Source organism: Taudactylus pleione, unplaced genomic scaffold, assembly GCF_031769625.1.
Source record: "Taudactylus pleione unplaced genomic scaffold, aTauple2 ptg001123l, whole genome shotgun sequence".
Classification (NCBI taxonomy): Eukaryota; Metazoa; Chordata; class Amphibia; order Anura; family Myobatrachidae; genus Taudactylus; species Taudactylus pleione.
Genome location: NW_028285524.1, coordinates 6,498,197 through 6,513,058, shown reverse-complemented (window position 1 = coordinate 6,513,058; position 14,862 = coordinate 6,498,197). Strand labels below are relative to the sequence as shown.

The window sequence follows — 14,862 nt, the reverse complement described above, 5'->3', positions numbered from 1 at the left end:
TGAACTTCCTGCTCTAATAGAGCAGGAAGTTCACTACTGACATCAAGTGTCATGTCAGTAGGGCTGCCCCCAAACGGCAGACGGACGCCTCCGTTTGGCCAGCCACCCCCCCCCCCGACCCAACTACAAAGCGGGGAGAGCTGTTGATCAAGCATCGACAGCCACCTCGTTTTGCTGCGAGCCCCGAGCGAGTGAAGTTCTCACTCGCTCCGGGGCTCGCGCATGCGCACTGCCCGGCCATCGACCCACTTGAGAGCGCTATGCGTTAGCGAGCGGGTCTGAATCAGGCCCAGAGTCCAGTGTTGAGAGTCCTGGTTATGCAGTCAGCAAGATCCTGTAGCAGTGAGAATGTGGAATCTCCTTTATTGATGTTATTTAGTCCAAATCTAGATTAGGTTGTTGGAAATGTTGAAAGGTCGTTTCCCTTTTGTTTCACTTTGGTTAAACGCCGGTATAACGCCAGTATTAATATTAAAATGTAAGTGCACTTTTGATTATGGCACTTATGATATAGGGCACTTCCAGCCAGGCTTTCCAGTTTACTGGAATGTAGCATTTCGTATACAGGTACAGCTGCAGTTGCATACAGAACTTACACATGCTGCATATCATTTTAATCAGCAAAGTCTGATTGTGCGTCTTATTTGATCACATTGCGAATAACACGCATTTGCGGTGAAAAAAACACAAAAAGATGCTTGGCATGAGTAAATTCGCACAAGACTAGGGACCTCATTCAGACCCGCTCGCAAGCGGCCCGATGGTTTGCGAATGCGCATGCTTCATTCTGCGTGTGCGTGAACTACTCTGTGCAATCGCAGCCAACTCGCTCGCCCAGCAAAGACAGCCCAGTGAAATGAGTGACAGGAGAGGCCGTTTGTGGGTGGTAACTAATAACGGGGGAGTGGAGGTGCGAACGCAGGCGTGCCAGGGTGTTTCAACGCCATTTCTAAGGCATGCATAGTTAACAGTCAGCATCATAGTACACGTCACATGCCTGTTTTTTACACTGAAGTCCATGCAGTGCTTGCGGCAGGGTAAGGCAACCACAATCACTGTGATCGCTTCCGATGGTGATGTACCAATGTTTTAATACACTTCCTGGAGATGACGTGCCCTAGTGGGCGTCTCAACATACGCTAATGGGTGTCTGCATACACAGAGTGATCACTCGCAAAGCCGAAGTGGGTGTGCTTTAGCCTTGGCGAGCGATCGCTGCCCATGTCGTCACTTTGACAAATTTGCATACGCATCTAGCGAGCGGGTCTGAATGAGGTCTTAGGTGTGACTAGAATGGCTGTTAAATGCAACTGCAGCAACAACAACAAAGGACACGTCTGTAATATATTCATATATAATTAATATATGTAGTCAGTTTGAAAGACATATGTATATAGTAATCTTTAGTATGGACACCTATGAGATGATGCCCCCCGCATTGAGCCAGAATAACAATAGGGCAGATGGAGCTACAGCCCCAGGCCTCCACATGAAAATAGACCCATCATCATGATGGAATGATGATGACCAGCCACCAACTGGCCACACACACTCTGCAACAAATCATAAGTATTAAAATTATATTTCTGTCACAAAATGATGCAATTTTTCAACTTTTTCGTATATAGGGAGACATTGGGAGTAATAGTATAGGGGGTGTACATGCCCACAAGGCACTGGCCACACCCACACAGCACTGGTCACACCTCCTCTGCTTCTCATAATAGTCCCTTAAATATTTTCATCCCCTGGCCCATGTGGTCCTTAATCCGGCCTGGCAGGAGGTGGGGGTGGCGCTCTTGGTTTCTAAGAATGGGAGTGTGGCACTTGGTTGTGACATCATAGACTCATACTCCAATTGTAACACTGACATGATGACACGCTGCCAGCAGCTTCACATGTAGGAAACTGTCAGCAGTTCCCCATCATTTCCACCAGCTGGCACTCCATGGGACAGCCCCTTGGCGGCATTGAAAACACTGGATGAGTGACATCCACTGCCTAGTTCCTCTTAATGGTGGCACCATCTCAGCTGCTGTCTTATCTCTAAGACATGCTGACTAAGCATGAAAACCAGAATGAATTGTATTTATTGATGCACATAACAGGGAAATCAGAAAAACATTCCACTAACTGGCATCTCTCAATGTTCTGCCTGTTGCCCTTGTCTGCCTACTGTAAAGTAAGTAGTATAGCCTCAATGGTGGTTCTTATAAAGAAGATTATACAGTAGTATAGTAAGTTCTGCATTATGGCTGCTTGGCACAAACATGGGGACAAGAGTCTGATCTCAGCAAAGGGATAAGAGAAGGAACTGGTCATAAATAAAGGTAATTATTCACTTTTAAGCACAGCTCTAGTACTAAAAGCTGAACACTTCAATATAATCCTGATTTATTGTTACTGTTTCAGTTTATGCAGATCAGCATGAAAATGATTTAACAGCTAATTGCACTTTGATGGGTTTTTCACCAAACTCCAACATCTCATGTAACAACTTTCCCCATGTAATCCTTGCCAGTTGTATTGATTCCTATTTGTGAGGATATTTAGGATGTACAGTACTAATGGAGGATCCAATCCACAACAAATTCTATAACATAGAACATAGGGCCTAATTCAGCAGCGTACGCAATCGCCTATGGATCGCAGTTGCTAAAATATACTGTTTGCCAAAGCACAGTTGACACTGCTGCCTTGTCATATCCGTCCAATGTCGTTCTTCTGTGTAAACATCGGTACCATCGATGTACATCGGGCAGTCACTCAGCATTTACAACAAGTCTGACTAGTTGCATACACAGCAAGTCGCCTCTCACCTAGAGAGCTCTCATGCTGCGTATGCAATAGCCTTGGCTAATTTATGCACACCCACGAAACGGCGTTCAAACATACAGACACGCCTGCGTTTTTATGACCACCATCCCAGCACCACCCCCAAAAGTTGACAGCCTACCACTCACTTTGCGATGGATTCCTCTGTGCATCCATAATCGCAATGCAATCGCTGCGCATGTGCAGTGCGGCTTATACACATGTGCGATGGAGAACAATCGCTCGATCTGTGTCCATAATCGCCATTTCATACGCTGCTGAATCAGGCCCATAGTTTGCCTCCTCTACCACATGAATGAACTTGAAAGATTATACATGGAATCATTGAATGTAAATATCTCCAACTTATAATCACTGCATTTAAAACCAAAATTAACAGAAACACAGAAAATGTTCCGGCACATTATGTAACTAGCCTGATTCAGAGATGGACACTAATGCGACATTTACATAGATTGAGCTATCGTTTGCCATTGCGTATAAGCCACACTGCGCGCACACTAAGATTGCCTTGCGATTCCGCACACACAGAGGATCCATTTGCAATGTGAGTGACAGGTAGTCAGCGTTTCGAGGAGGTAATGAGGGGTGATCAATAAAACGCAGGTTTATCTGACCGTTTATACGCCGTTACATGGGCATGCATAAATTAGCCCTTGCAATCTCTTACGCATGAGAACCCTCTGTGTGTCTGTCAGGAGAGCTGCCAAGTCTGCTGCTGGGCAGATCTACCGCAACGGCAACATGGCTGCTTAATGTGTGTCAATGTTACTGATATTTACGCAGCTAAGTGACGTCGTACTCATATGAGAAGGCAGCGGTGCCGTCCTTATGCCCGGGCAAGCTTTGGAACTATTAGCATATTATTGAAGCTGCGTTCCGTCCGAAATCCCAGCTGCGATCGGATTAGCTCATCCCTGAATCAGGCACCCTGTACACTTGTTTCTGCTAACAAAGGGCCTGATTCCGAGCCGCTCGTAAGCGGCCGCTCGTTCGCTCCGAGCGATGTTTGCCCAACTGCGCATGCGTACGGATCGTTATACGCATGCGCGAACCAGTCAGTGCGGCCGAAATTCATGTGCTCGCAAAATAGCAAATGCCTGATAATTTGAGTGACAGGAGTAGGCGTATGTGGGTGGTAACGGGGGAAGGTGCTTGAAAACGGGGAGTGGAGATCCGAACGCAGGCGTGCTTAAAGGTCAAAACGGGCGTTTTATGGGTGTGCATAATTAATACAGCAGCGTCATTGACCACGTCACTGGGTTATTTTATAGCCAGAACTGTTTGCAAAATTGTGGTAGCAAAAACCAACCCCAAGAATAGCGAGCAGTTCATACCCTGGTCGATGTACTCGATTAATCTAATAAATAGTGGACATGACATAGGATGCGAGCGGCCAGGGGGCGTATTTTTTAAAAAAACGACCGCAAGTTTTGTTCGCTCGTTCAGACATAGAGGCGTGAACAGACCGCAAAGAGCGAACGGTTCATTTGAATAGGCACCCCTTTTTTCTGAACGAACGACCGCAAATAGCATCCGGCTCTGAATCAGGCCCAAAGTCTCAGCATGTAAGTATGTTTTACACCTTTTAAACTAGCTCTGGAGCAGACAGAACTGATCTTTCTCCGAATGTCAGGTACACAGCACACTTTACTATACAGAGCCGTAACTAGACATTTTGGTGCCCTGTGCCAGAAAAAGCATTGGCACACACAGTATTGCCCCTTACACATTATATTACACGGTAGTGCCTCTTACACATTATACCACATGGTAGTGCCTCTTACACATTATGCAACACAGTAATGCCCCTTACACAAATACCGCACAGTAATGCCTCTTACACATATGCCACATACTAATGCCCCTTACTCATAAGTCACACAGTAATGCCCCTTACACATATGCCACACAGTAATTCTCCTTAAACATTATGCCACACGGTAGTGCCTCTTACACATTATGCCACACAGTAATGCCCCTTACACATAGGACACACAGTAATGCCTCTTACACATTATGCCTAACAGTAATGCCCCCTTCCATAGGGTGAGTAACACTGACTGCACTCACCCGGCCGCCAATCTGTGAGCTCAGGGCCTGATTCAGAGCCGGACGCTATTTTATGTCGTTCGTTCAGAAAAAAGGGGTGGCTATTCAAATGAACCGTTCGCTCTTTACGGTCTGTTCACGCCTCTATGTCTGAACGAGTGAACAAAACTTGCGGTCGTTTTTTGAAAAAATACGCCCCCTGGCCGCTCGCATCCTACGTCATTTCCGCTATTTATTAGATTAATCGAGTACATCGACCAGGGTATGAACTGCTCGCTATTCTTGGGGTTGGTTTTTGCTACCACAATTTTGCAAACAGTTCTGGCTATAAAATAACCCAGTGACGTGGTCAATGACGCTGCTGTATTAATTATGCACACCCATAAAACGCCCGTTTTGACCTTTAAGCACGCCTGCGTTCGGATCTCCACTGCCCGTTTTCAAGCACCTTCCCCCGTTACCACCCACATACGCCTACTCCTGTCACTCAAATTATCAGGCATTCGCTAATTTGCGAGCACATGAATTTCGTCCGCACTGACTGGTTCGCGCATGCGTATAACGATCCGTACGCATGCGCAGTTGGGCAAACATTGCTCGCAGCGAACGAGCGGCCGCTTACGAGGGGCTCTGAATCAGGCCCTCAGTCAGCTTCACTGTCTTTCATTAACACAGACTCACAGTCACCATAGGCAAACGCAGGGGTGGTTTCCATCTGCCTGGAAACCCCGTCCCCAGCCGACACCATGATCACAATAGAAATAGTAAGGTAATTTTACTAGTGCTGCATGTTCTTCACAGTATCACACATGAAATAATTAGCACCACCTTTGGATCTTTTAACATGTATCAGTCAGTAATAAATAACCTGTGCACCAACTAGGAGATCTGGAAAACATTCACTGTCACTGTTAGGGATGTGCTGCTATAGAGCCCAATATGTACATATATGTTCAGGGCAGTGCTAGATTATTCTGCTGCTTCCCCAGACTCTAATGCTCTGGAATGGTGCCTACATCTAAAATAAGAACTTTCAGCTCAGGCAGGATGGCCTTACTGTCGCATTTAATGGCTTACTGTGATTACTGGTCCTCTATATGTTGGAATTATGACACACAATATACTTTGTATGACGCATATTAAAGCTGGTTAAATGCTAATTCTACCCTCTTAATGGACTGGCTACACTCACTCTAAAATCAAGCATTTGGAAACCCCCCTCTAGAAATCCTGCGTTTGCCACTGGTCACTGTTCAAGCTGAGCCACCCTTTTTCCCGCCACCCAATAGCTCTTCGATCAACACTGAAAAACATTTAGAGGTCTCTCCCTACACACTGTGCGGGAGTAGCTCCAAAGAGTACAGAGAAGGGTGTACCAATAATAAAAACATTGCAGCGGGTGCCCGGCAAATAGGCATTGTGGCGCTGGCTGGTTCCGCCCCGGGGTCATCCTGCCATCTATGCAGTGGCGTACTGCCCTATATCAAAAAGCAAGTATCCTGATGATCTGTGCTCCTTGCTACCAGCTGGGGGGAGGGATGTGGACAGATCAATCTTTAGATGTTATAGGGATCTATTAACAATTGGTGAGGCCAGGGCTGTGTTCCCAGCATGAACAGTAAAAGACTCTGGGCCTGATTCAGACCCACTCCCAAGCGGCTGTCCGCTCGCAAGTGGGTCGATGTTGTGCACTGCGCATGCGCACGACGGAGGGAGCTCCGTCGTGCGCATGCGCCAGACGCGACGAGCGAAGGAAAGTCCTTCGCTCGTTGTGTCTGATCAAAGGGGGCGTGCTGTCGATGTTGATTGACAGCACGCCCCATTTGATGGGCGTGCCGGGGGCGTGCCTCCCTCACGGGGGCGTTCCCAAGGGAACGCCTACCGTCAGAAGCCGGCCCACTGACATCACTAGTGATGTCAGTGGGAGTGATTTTGGCTCTGATAGAGCCAAAATCACTCCGGGCCTTGCGGTTGAAAACCTCAACCGCAGGCTCCGGCTCGCAGTTTTGATGGTCGCGATGGTCACGACCATCGCGGCCATCAAACTGCACGCTCATATAGGCTGTGGGTGGTGACCCACAGCTATACGAGCGTCCAGGAGGACGCTCCATAATTATGGAGGGTGGCCCTCATTCAGAGCGTGCGCTCTGCTCAGAGCGTACGGCTCTGAATGAGGGCCTCTATTACAATTTTTTCCAATTCAACAAAAAATGTGCTACTTTAATCTGATACTAAATTAAAATACTTTTGCAGAAAAAAAATTGGGATCTATCTAATTGCTACTCGTCGTGGTGCGTCTTAGCCGTGCTGGCATCTCATGCCAAATTAAGCAAAAAAGGAAAGGTGTGTGAGGACACATCTGTATGCTGGCTTACCTTGTGTCACGCTTGAGGGTTGGTTTGGGCTGGAACAGGAGTGGGTGGCTGAAGAGGAGACTTGGGAGGTGTAAATAAACCTGGGTGGCCTGAGCCAGGACCTTCTCATGTATTGCTCTCAGGAGGTAGAGGACCTGCAGAGGATGATGGGCCTGAAGCCGAGAACAAGACTAGAATGTCTTTATTAAACAGCAGGTTGGAATGAGAACTGGAGATGATAAATGAGCAGAATCGGATTGGGACCGATGATGCAGGATTTAGAGCTGGATCGATTTGAGACTGATGGATTTGAATCCGATGTTGAAGAATTTATGAACTTGATCAGTTTGAGATCGATGTTGAAGAATTGAAGAAGTTAATTGATATGAGTCCAAAATTGAATTGATGAACTTGATCGGTTTGGACCGATGTTGATGAATTATGGAACTTAATTGATATGATTCCCATGTTTATGAACTTGATCGGTTGGGACTGATGTTGATGAATTGAGGAACCTAATTGATAAGAGTCCTATGTTGGAAGCATCGGATGAGACCGATGGTTGGAGGTATCAGCTGGAAACGATGGTGGCTGTACGAACAAGTCTCAGTGGTAAAAACTAGGGATGTGCTCCGACCCCCATGTTTTGATTTTGTTTTCGGTTTTGGATCTGTAGCTCCTTCTTGTTTTGGATCTGGATCTGGTTTTGCAAAACCACCCTTGTGTTTTTGGGTTTTGGTTTTGGATCTGGATCTTAGTTAAAAAAATTATAAAAACAGGTAAAACCACATAATTTGGGCCTGTTTTTGTTCCTACCATATTATTGACCTTAATGCACACACAGAAAAAAAGATACACTTTTAATTTTTTTGGTCCAGAACTCTGGGCCCAGAGCCCTGACCGAGGCAGCAGCGACTGACGACACTGGCAGCACTAGGTTGCTGCTGTCTGATAATAAGTGCGGCTAACGCACGCGCACACACAGAAAAGAAAATACACTTTTATTATTTTTTATTTTATTTTTGGTCCAGAACTTGGGGCCCGGAGCACTCCTGACCAAGGCAGCAGCAATTGACGACACAGGCAGAACGCTACCAGCCCAAATGGACACAGCACAGCAGCCCAGATGGACACAGCAGACAGCACCAGCCCAGATGGACACAGCAGACAGCACCAGCCCTGCACTACCCACCCACCCTGTTCACTCTCCACAGCCGGAGTGAAATGGCGCCACCGCGGGGACTCCTTATATAGAAGAGATGAAAGCTCGCAAGCCACGAGGTCTTACCTCAGTTTGAGATCCGGGCTGGCGGGGGAAACGAATGCACGTTCGGTTCTCGCCCAGGATCTCTAAATTCAGGTGGGTTCGGATCTCTGACATGGTGTGCAAGATGGTATAGGACAGTGTTAGTCAACCCTGGTCCTCAAGAGCTACCAAGGGTGCATGTTTCCAGGTCTCCTCACAGAATCACAAGTGATATAATTAGCTCTACCAGTGGATCTTTTCAAATGTGTTAGTAATGAATACACCTGTGCATCTGCTAGGTGGTCTGGAAAACGTGAACTGTTAGTAGCTCTCGAGGACCGAGGTTGGCTACCCCTGGTGTAGGAGACTTGTTTACCAGATATAGGAACTGGATATAACAGACTGGGGGCCTGATTCATTACCGATCGCAACTACGATTACGCACGCAGTCGGTCGATTGATGCGCTCTGCGCATGCATATGCATCTCAATTCGTGTGCACGAAAGTCTCACTTTGATTGGACTGTGAACGCAGTCACTGCGCAGACCCATCCCAGAGTGATTGACAGGAAGTGAGTGTTTGGGGGTGGTGATGAGGAGTGGTCGGTGAAACGCAGGCGTGTCAGTATGTTTGAACACTGTTACACGGGCGTGCATAAATTAGCCACTGCGATGGCATATGCAGCTTAAGCTCCCACTGCGTGCAATGAGCTTAACAATTTCTAAGTAGGGTCAGACCTTGTGCAATTGTGCGTGAGGCTGCGATAGTACTCGATGTTATGTTACCGATGGTTTCGCTATTTTTAAGTATTACGGATGTGTGTAAGGGGATGTGGGCGTCCTTATGTTAGGCTGCAACGGCATTGCATTTGCAAACAGCATATTTTCGCAGTGAAACTTTGTGCGATTATGGAGCTCCGAACACAATAGCGATCTGTAATGAATCAGGCCCTGGGACGTTCAGATACAGAGTATCTGAGAGCTCGGCACTGAGCTGTAACTTCAGCAAGAAGCGACGTTGTACTGGCAACAGAGGCCAGTCTGGAAATGGAATTTATAGGGGAGGATCCCCAGGGATTGGATGCTGCAATCAGCTGGTTTGGGAGCAGTGCTCTGAGTGGAGGAAGAGCATCAGGTGACAGAGTTCAACATGGCTGCACCCATACTGTTGTTTAGGAGGGAACTCTAGTGTGCAACCTGTGTGCCATCATGCTGGGAAGACACAGGGGCAGAACTATGGGAGACAGCTCTGAAAGGGCACCTCCTCCATTGTCCATGACATATTCACTCCACTTAGGGCTGTAACTATGTACCCGCCCAATACATGGCACCCCTTCCTGAGACCTGAGAAGCCACCACACACTAGTGGAGAGCTCCATGTCAGACCATTAGCTGCTGCCTTCATCTATCTATAGCCTGTCTGCTTGCGAATTGCTACATTAGAGTGTCAAGGGGGCACCAACTTATAACTTGCCTCCGGGCGTCTGGGATGAACTTACGCCACTGAGAAGACACGCTGTGAGCAAGAGGCTGCGGAGAGCCATCTCCATGCTCAGTAACAGGACACTAAGTGGACAGGGCAGGAGCAGCACAGAAAGACCTCAGCACCAGCTGGGAGCGATGTGCAGCATGAGCTGACCTCTGTGCTATCCTGTACAGGCACCAGAGAGGTAAGGAAGTGGTTTTAATATTCCAGAGCATAATACCTTGCGCCTAGGTCATTTAGCTAAACCCTTATAATGTCTTTCAGCTCTTAACCCAAGTAAAAAAAAACACACTACACACCGTAGTTGGCAGAAAGTAAGTCCAATTTTATTTAAAACTTCCATAAAGTTGGCGTCCTAGGAAAAGCAATTGCAAACTTACTATCCAAATTTGATTATCGGAGTGAGTAACTCTACCCACCCCATTCTCCAGAGGGTACCGATGTACCCACCTAAATCAATGGAATGGGTTCCTCCAGTCCCACTGGTTGTTAAATCAGAAACTCCTCCCTCACTACCAAGGCAACAGTTCGATTTTGAACCTTTGCCCCTTCGACAATTAGCTAGGGGGGAGCCTTCACAATTCATCATCATCAGGATTGTGGGGTGGTGACATACACCGGCACAGGTGTCAGACACTGACATAGGTGTCTTCTGTTCACCATGAGGCAAATTCAGTAGGTGTTCTCAATCACTACACAGCCCCAGAGGACATATCATTCTACAATCACATGGTTAACATTGTATCTCGATTATGTTTTAGTTTGCAGTTGCGTTTCCTGGACGGCCAACTGCCAAAGGAAAAAAAATTGATTGTGTTAGTTGGAGAAGAATTCTCTTGTGCTTCAACTTTTTGTTCTTCCAGTGTCTCCTACCTTTCCCCACCCCTGGACCTCCCTTCTCTTGTGAGTAACCCTTAACCCTGTTTTGCCTGTAGTCCCTAAACTTTGCCTCACTACTTATCCTGTCACACTCCTTTGTGCACTAATGGGGACTTAGAAGAACTACTACCCAAAATTCACTCCCAATACTACAGCGCCTAACCGCATCATGCTCACTTTGGAGATCACTGCTTTCGTATTTCCATACTTTACAGCCATCCCCATAGCCTTTATGAGACGGATTTTCTCTACTAACTATCACCATCTCAGAATGCTAGAGAGGTTTCACTGGATCCCCTCCCTGTCAATAAACTATGCACAAGAGCGAATCTTATATAGCCATGTGCTTTATCTTTTTGCTGGCAGATTTAGACTGCTGGTGAAAGAGAGGAAACCCTTACAGGGGAGTAGGGGTTTGACCAGGAGGAACCCCATTATGGCAAATTACAGCAGTACTACACTATATTGCTGCGATGTGCAACGATACATAATGATTGTCACTGTTGTATCTTGTTAATTAAACCCCATGATCCCATATAATGATATTAGGACTATAGAACAAGGTGACCCAGTTGCCGAGAACTGAGTTAACACAGTTGGAATCTTTTGTATATAAAATGTACTGCATCTTTATGCAAAAGCTATAATAAATAATTGCTATAAAAGCGTATAACATAAGCAGCACACAGAATCTTAATACTGTATATTAACTCCATAGTAGCACTTTCAGCAGGCCAATTATAAATCTGTGCAGAGTTGACAGCTTGCGTTAATAAAAGACTGTCATTACAACTCGGTTGTTTGTGTCATATGGTAATCACATAATGCTTTCTCTCACAATACCCTGGAAGGCTCTGCTGAGGAATCGGGAGGTGTAAAAATGAATGTCTGCCATGGACGCTTGTTAAATACAATATAAGAGCAAGTCTCAGTATCTCTCGCCCTTAATGCATTGACAGAAATGATTAATGCTGATTTTTATAAGTTCCAGTGCAATACAACCATTAGTATTCTTTGAATTAATGCAGTTTTCTTGCAGGTACTGTACAATAAACAGGATTGAGAATTACAGTCCGGTTATAAGGCTTTAAGAATACAGTGCTAAATGTAGGGGGAAAAAAGCCTGTCATCCGCTATCCCTTTGTTTTTTTAACATGGTGCCATTTAAAACCATTTCTATCACCTTTTGTTAAACTAGCCCGTGACTAGTGGGGGAAATAAATTACATTTCAGCTTTGTAACAGGAATAAAGTGTTCTTCTTTTTAACCATCATGATTTTTTTTCCCAGCTTTCTACAATTCTCTGCGGTAATGTTCTTAGATTTAAAATCGGTGATTGTGAAAGGTGAGGGGTCCACATGTATTAAGAGTTAGTTCTTGTAATTGGCACAGGATATCACAGACATTCTGGGGATTCAGAAACAGGCAATCACAAAAGCATAAAAGGGCCTCTGACAGGAGGCTCAGGGACAGTAGGTGAAGCCGTTACAGTGACGGCTGCCACAGCTAGAGCGATATTGAAAGACTTGCAGCGGATTTGTTCGGGGCCTGGCATAGAACAATAGCATGAGATGTTTGTGCGTCAAGGTGTGGAACCAGCATTCAGTGCACCTTTTCTAATTAAACTACATCTGAACTTGTTTAAACCCTTTCTGTGAAAGCTGAGGCCTATTCTTTGGGCATTTTTGTATTCTGGACTAATCATAGTCATGACAGTGTCTGGGACTGTATGAAAGTGATGCGATACTTCAGAAAAAAAATTCTCTCTCCGGCAGTTTGATAACGTTCGTTCTGCACTATTGTTGCTTTTTAGACAAGCTTTGCTGCTTATATATGTTACACCTTCATATGTTAATTGGTATGTTAATTAAATATGGACATTAAATATGGACATTTCTTTTATAAAAGAAATGGAGAAAAATCTGATATAGTGTAATAGGGAGGTGGTAGAACATGGTGACCCCAGTATACTGCATGCCCCCTAGGAAGGATATGTTTTCCATCAGCTTACTTACACACAGAATTGCTATAAATTGATACTGTACTGGAAAAAGGTCTGACTGGTGCCTTTAGACCAGGGGATGGGCAATAAGCAGCCTTCCAGGTGTTGTCAAACTACAAATTCTAGCATGCCTTGCAACAGTTTTAGTATGGTTAAAAAGCAATAATGTGGCAGGGCATGCTGGGATGTGTAGTTCTACATCTGGAGGGCTACTTATTGCCCATGGTTCCACTCTAGACTCTAGAGTCTAAAGTGACACCATGTGGTAGGTGTTCGGTTAAATCATCCTGCAGCCTGGAGAATTAATGAACCTCCCAGAAGGTCCCAAGTACTATATTGCTAGTGGATGAGATATTTGTACTCCAGCGCTGGAAAAATACCCCTGTTCTAAGTGAGCTTTAAGTTGTACCCCAAGTTTGTGAACCCTGGTTTAGTAAGGGCCTTAATTTGAGGAGATGAATGATAGCATACTCTCGGTATGTGTAGAAGAGTAAATTATCTTATATCTTGATCGATCTGAAATATTTAGCCACTTTCCTACAAATACAGAGAGTATACTATCATTCATCACCACTAATTAGAGCCCTTAATAAACCAGGGCTCACAAACTAGGTGTATAACTTAAAGTTCACTTAGAACAGGGGCATTTTTTCAGCACCAGAATACAAATATCTCATCCACTATAATTTGATACATAGCATATATATTGTAATAATTAATGACTTTAGGTCGCCTGAAGACATGTCCTACTTATTTAGGTAGCTTCATGCTTGGCGGCTGCAGATGATAATATGTACTGTATATATTCTGTAGTTCAGGCACTGTTTGGTTTACTTTTGAGTTCGAGAAGATTGTGATGAGTGAACGTAACTAGAGTGATGGTGACTTATGGGTGAAGAAAGCAGTTTAACATTGAGGGGGCATAATCCCTACTTTCACAGTTGGTCACTATAGAGAATCTATGTTCTATTAGATAATTTACCATTATAAACTGGCTTCTCCTTCTGCTTAAGAGTATACAGTATACAGCTGAAATACACTTATGTGTACCTTTTTACCAGACAGGAGATGGAGTGGATACAAGTAGCCCTTTAGCCTGTGATAACCAAAGAAACAAAACCGAAGCTACCACGAGTAAGTATAAGACATCCACTATAATATACCTAATACAAATGATGTATGAAATCCACTAATAAAAGCAAATCATTGCAACTTTACAGCTTGTGTGATATGTGTAACACAAGGTTTTGACCTTTACACAATTCTAGAATATTATGGAGTGTAATCATTATCATCAGTTAATATCTGGATATTGTGTAAACTGTCCTGCACTCAGTAAGGTTTATTTACGACTGCAAATAATTGTATTTTAATGTACAGGCCCACTTTCTTGTCTTTGGTAATACCCTTAAAAGAAACACGCCTGCTGATTTGCATATGCTCTGGAAAATGGGCATGGTGGAAACAGTAACAATGGCCTTGATCAGAGGTGGACGGATATAGAACATCGGGCACTAGTTTTGAGTCTGTGCATGTGTCCTAATGGTTACTGCCACCGGATGCATATGAACATTGTATGGAGATTCATGCAATATCCAGATCAGTAAATGCGGGGTGGGAGGGGGGGGGGAGGGCTTTCATCGGCTGCATGTCAGTGGGCTTATTAAGGTTTGCTGGTGTCAGTTGAAAGACGGAGTTCCACTGACACTGGTGTCCATGTACCATCGGACATTTTAAACAACCGTAGGGTAAATGGTGTAAAATGGATCCCACAACAAGTATAGGAAGGTTTCTTTCTATGCAGGTCCTCTTGGGGAAAAAAAATGCTGAGTACCTATCCAGAAAAGTGGGAAAATCTCTCTGCAGCACCTTCTCCACTACCTCGGCTACGTAAACAATCCTCTGTTGCAAAAAGAATTATGAAAACATTACAGCCCAGGCCTGGGTCACCACCTCCAAGGGATCCCTGGCCTGGGCTGACTTGCGGTCAGGTGTAATGCTTTGGCCGG

The 14,862-nt window shown here is 45.2% G+C and overlaps 1 protein-coding gene across 1 annotated transcript in view; it reads left to right on the top strand.

Annotated features, from left to right (window-relative positions):
* The window catches only part of SEC16B (SEC16 homolog B, endoplasmic reticulum export factor), a 222,747-nt gene that overhangs the window by 115,478 nt on the left and 92,407 nt on the right, over positions 1 to 14,862 (top strand). Inside the window, exon 18 of the mRNA XM_088461883.1 lies at positions 13,915 to 13,987. Coding sequence (XP_088318009.1) covers positions 13,915 to 13,987 — 73 coding nt within the window. The remainder of the gene's footprint in view (positions 1 to 13,914; positions 13,988 to 14,862) is intronic.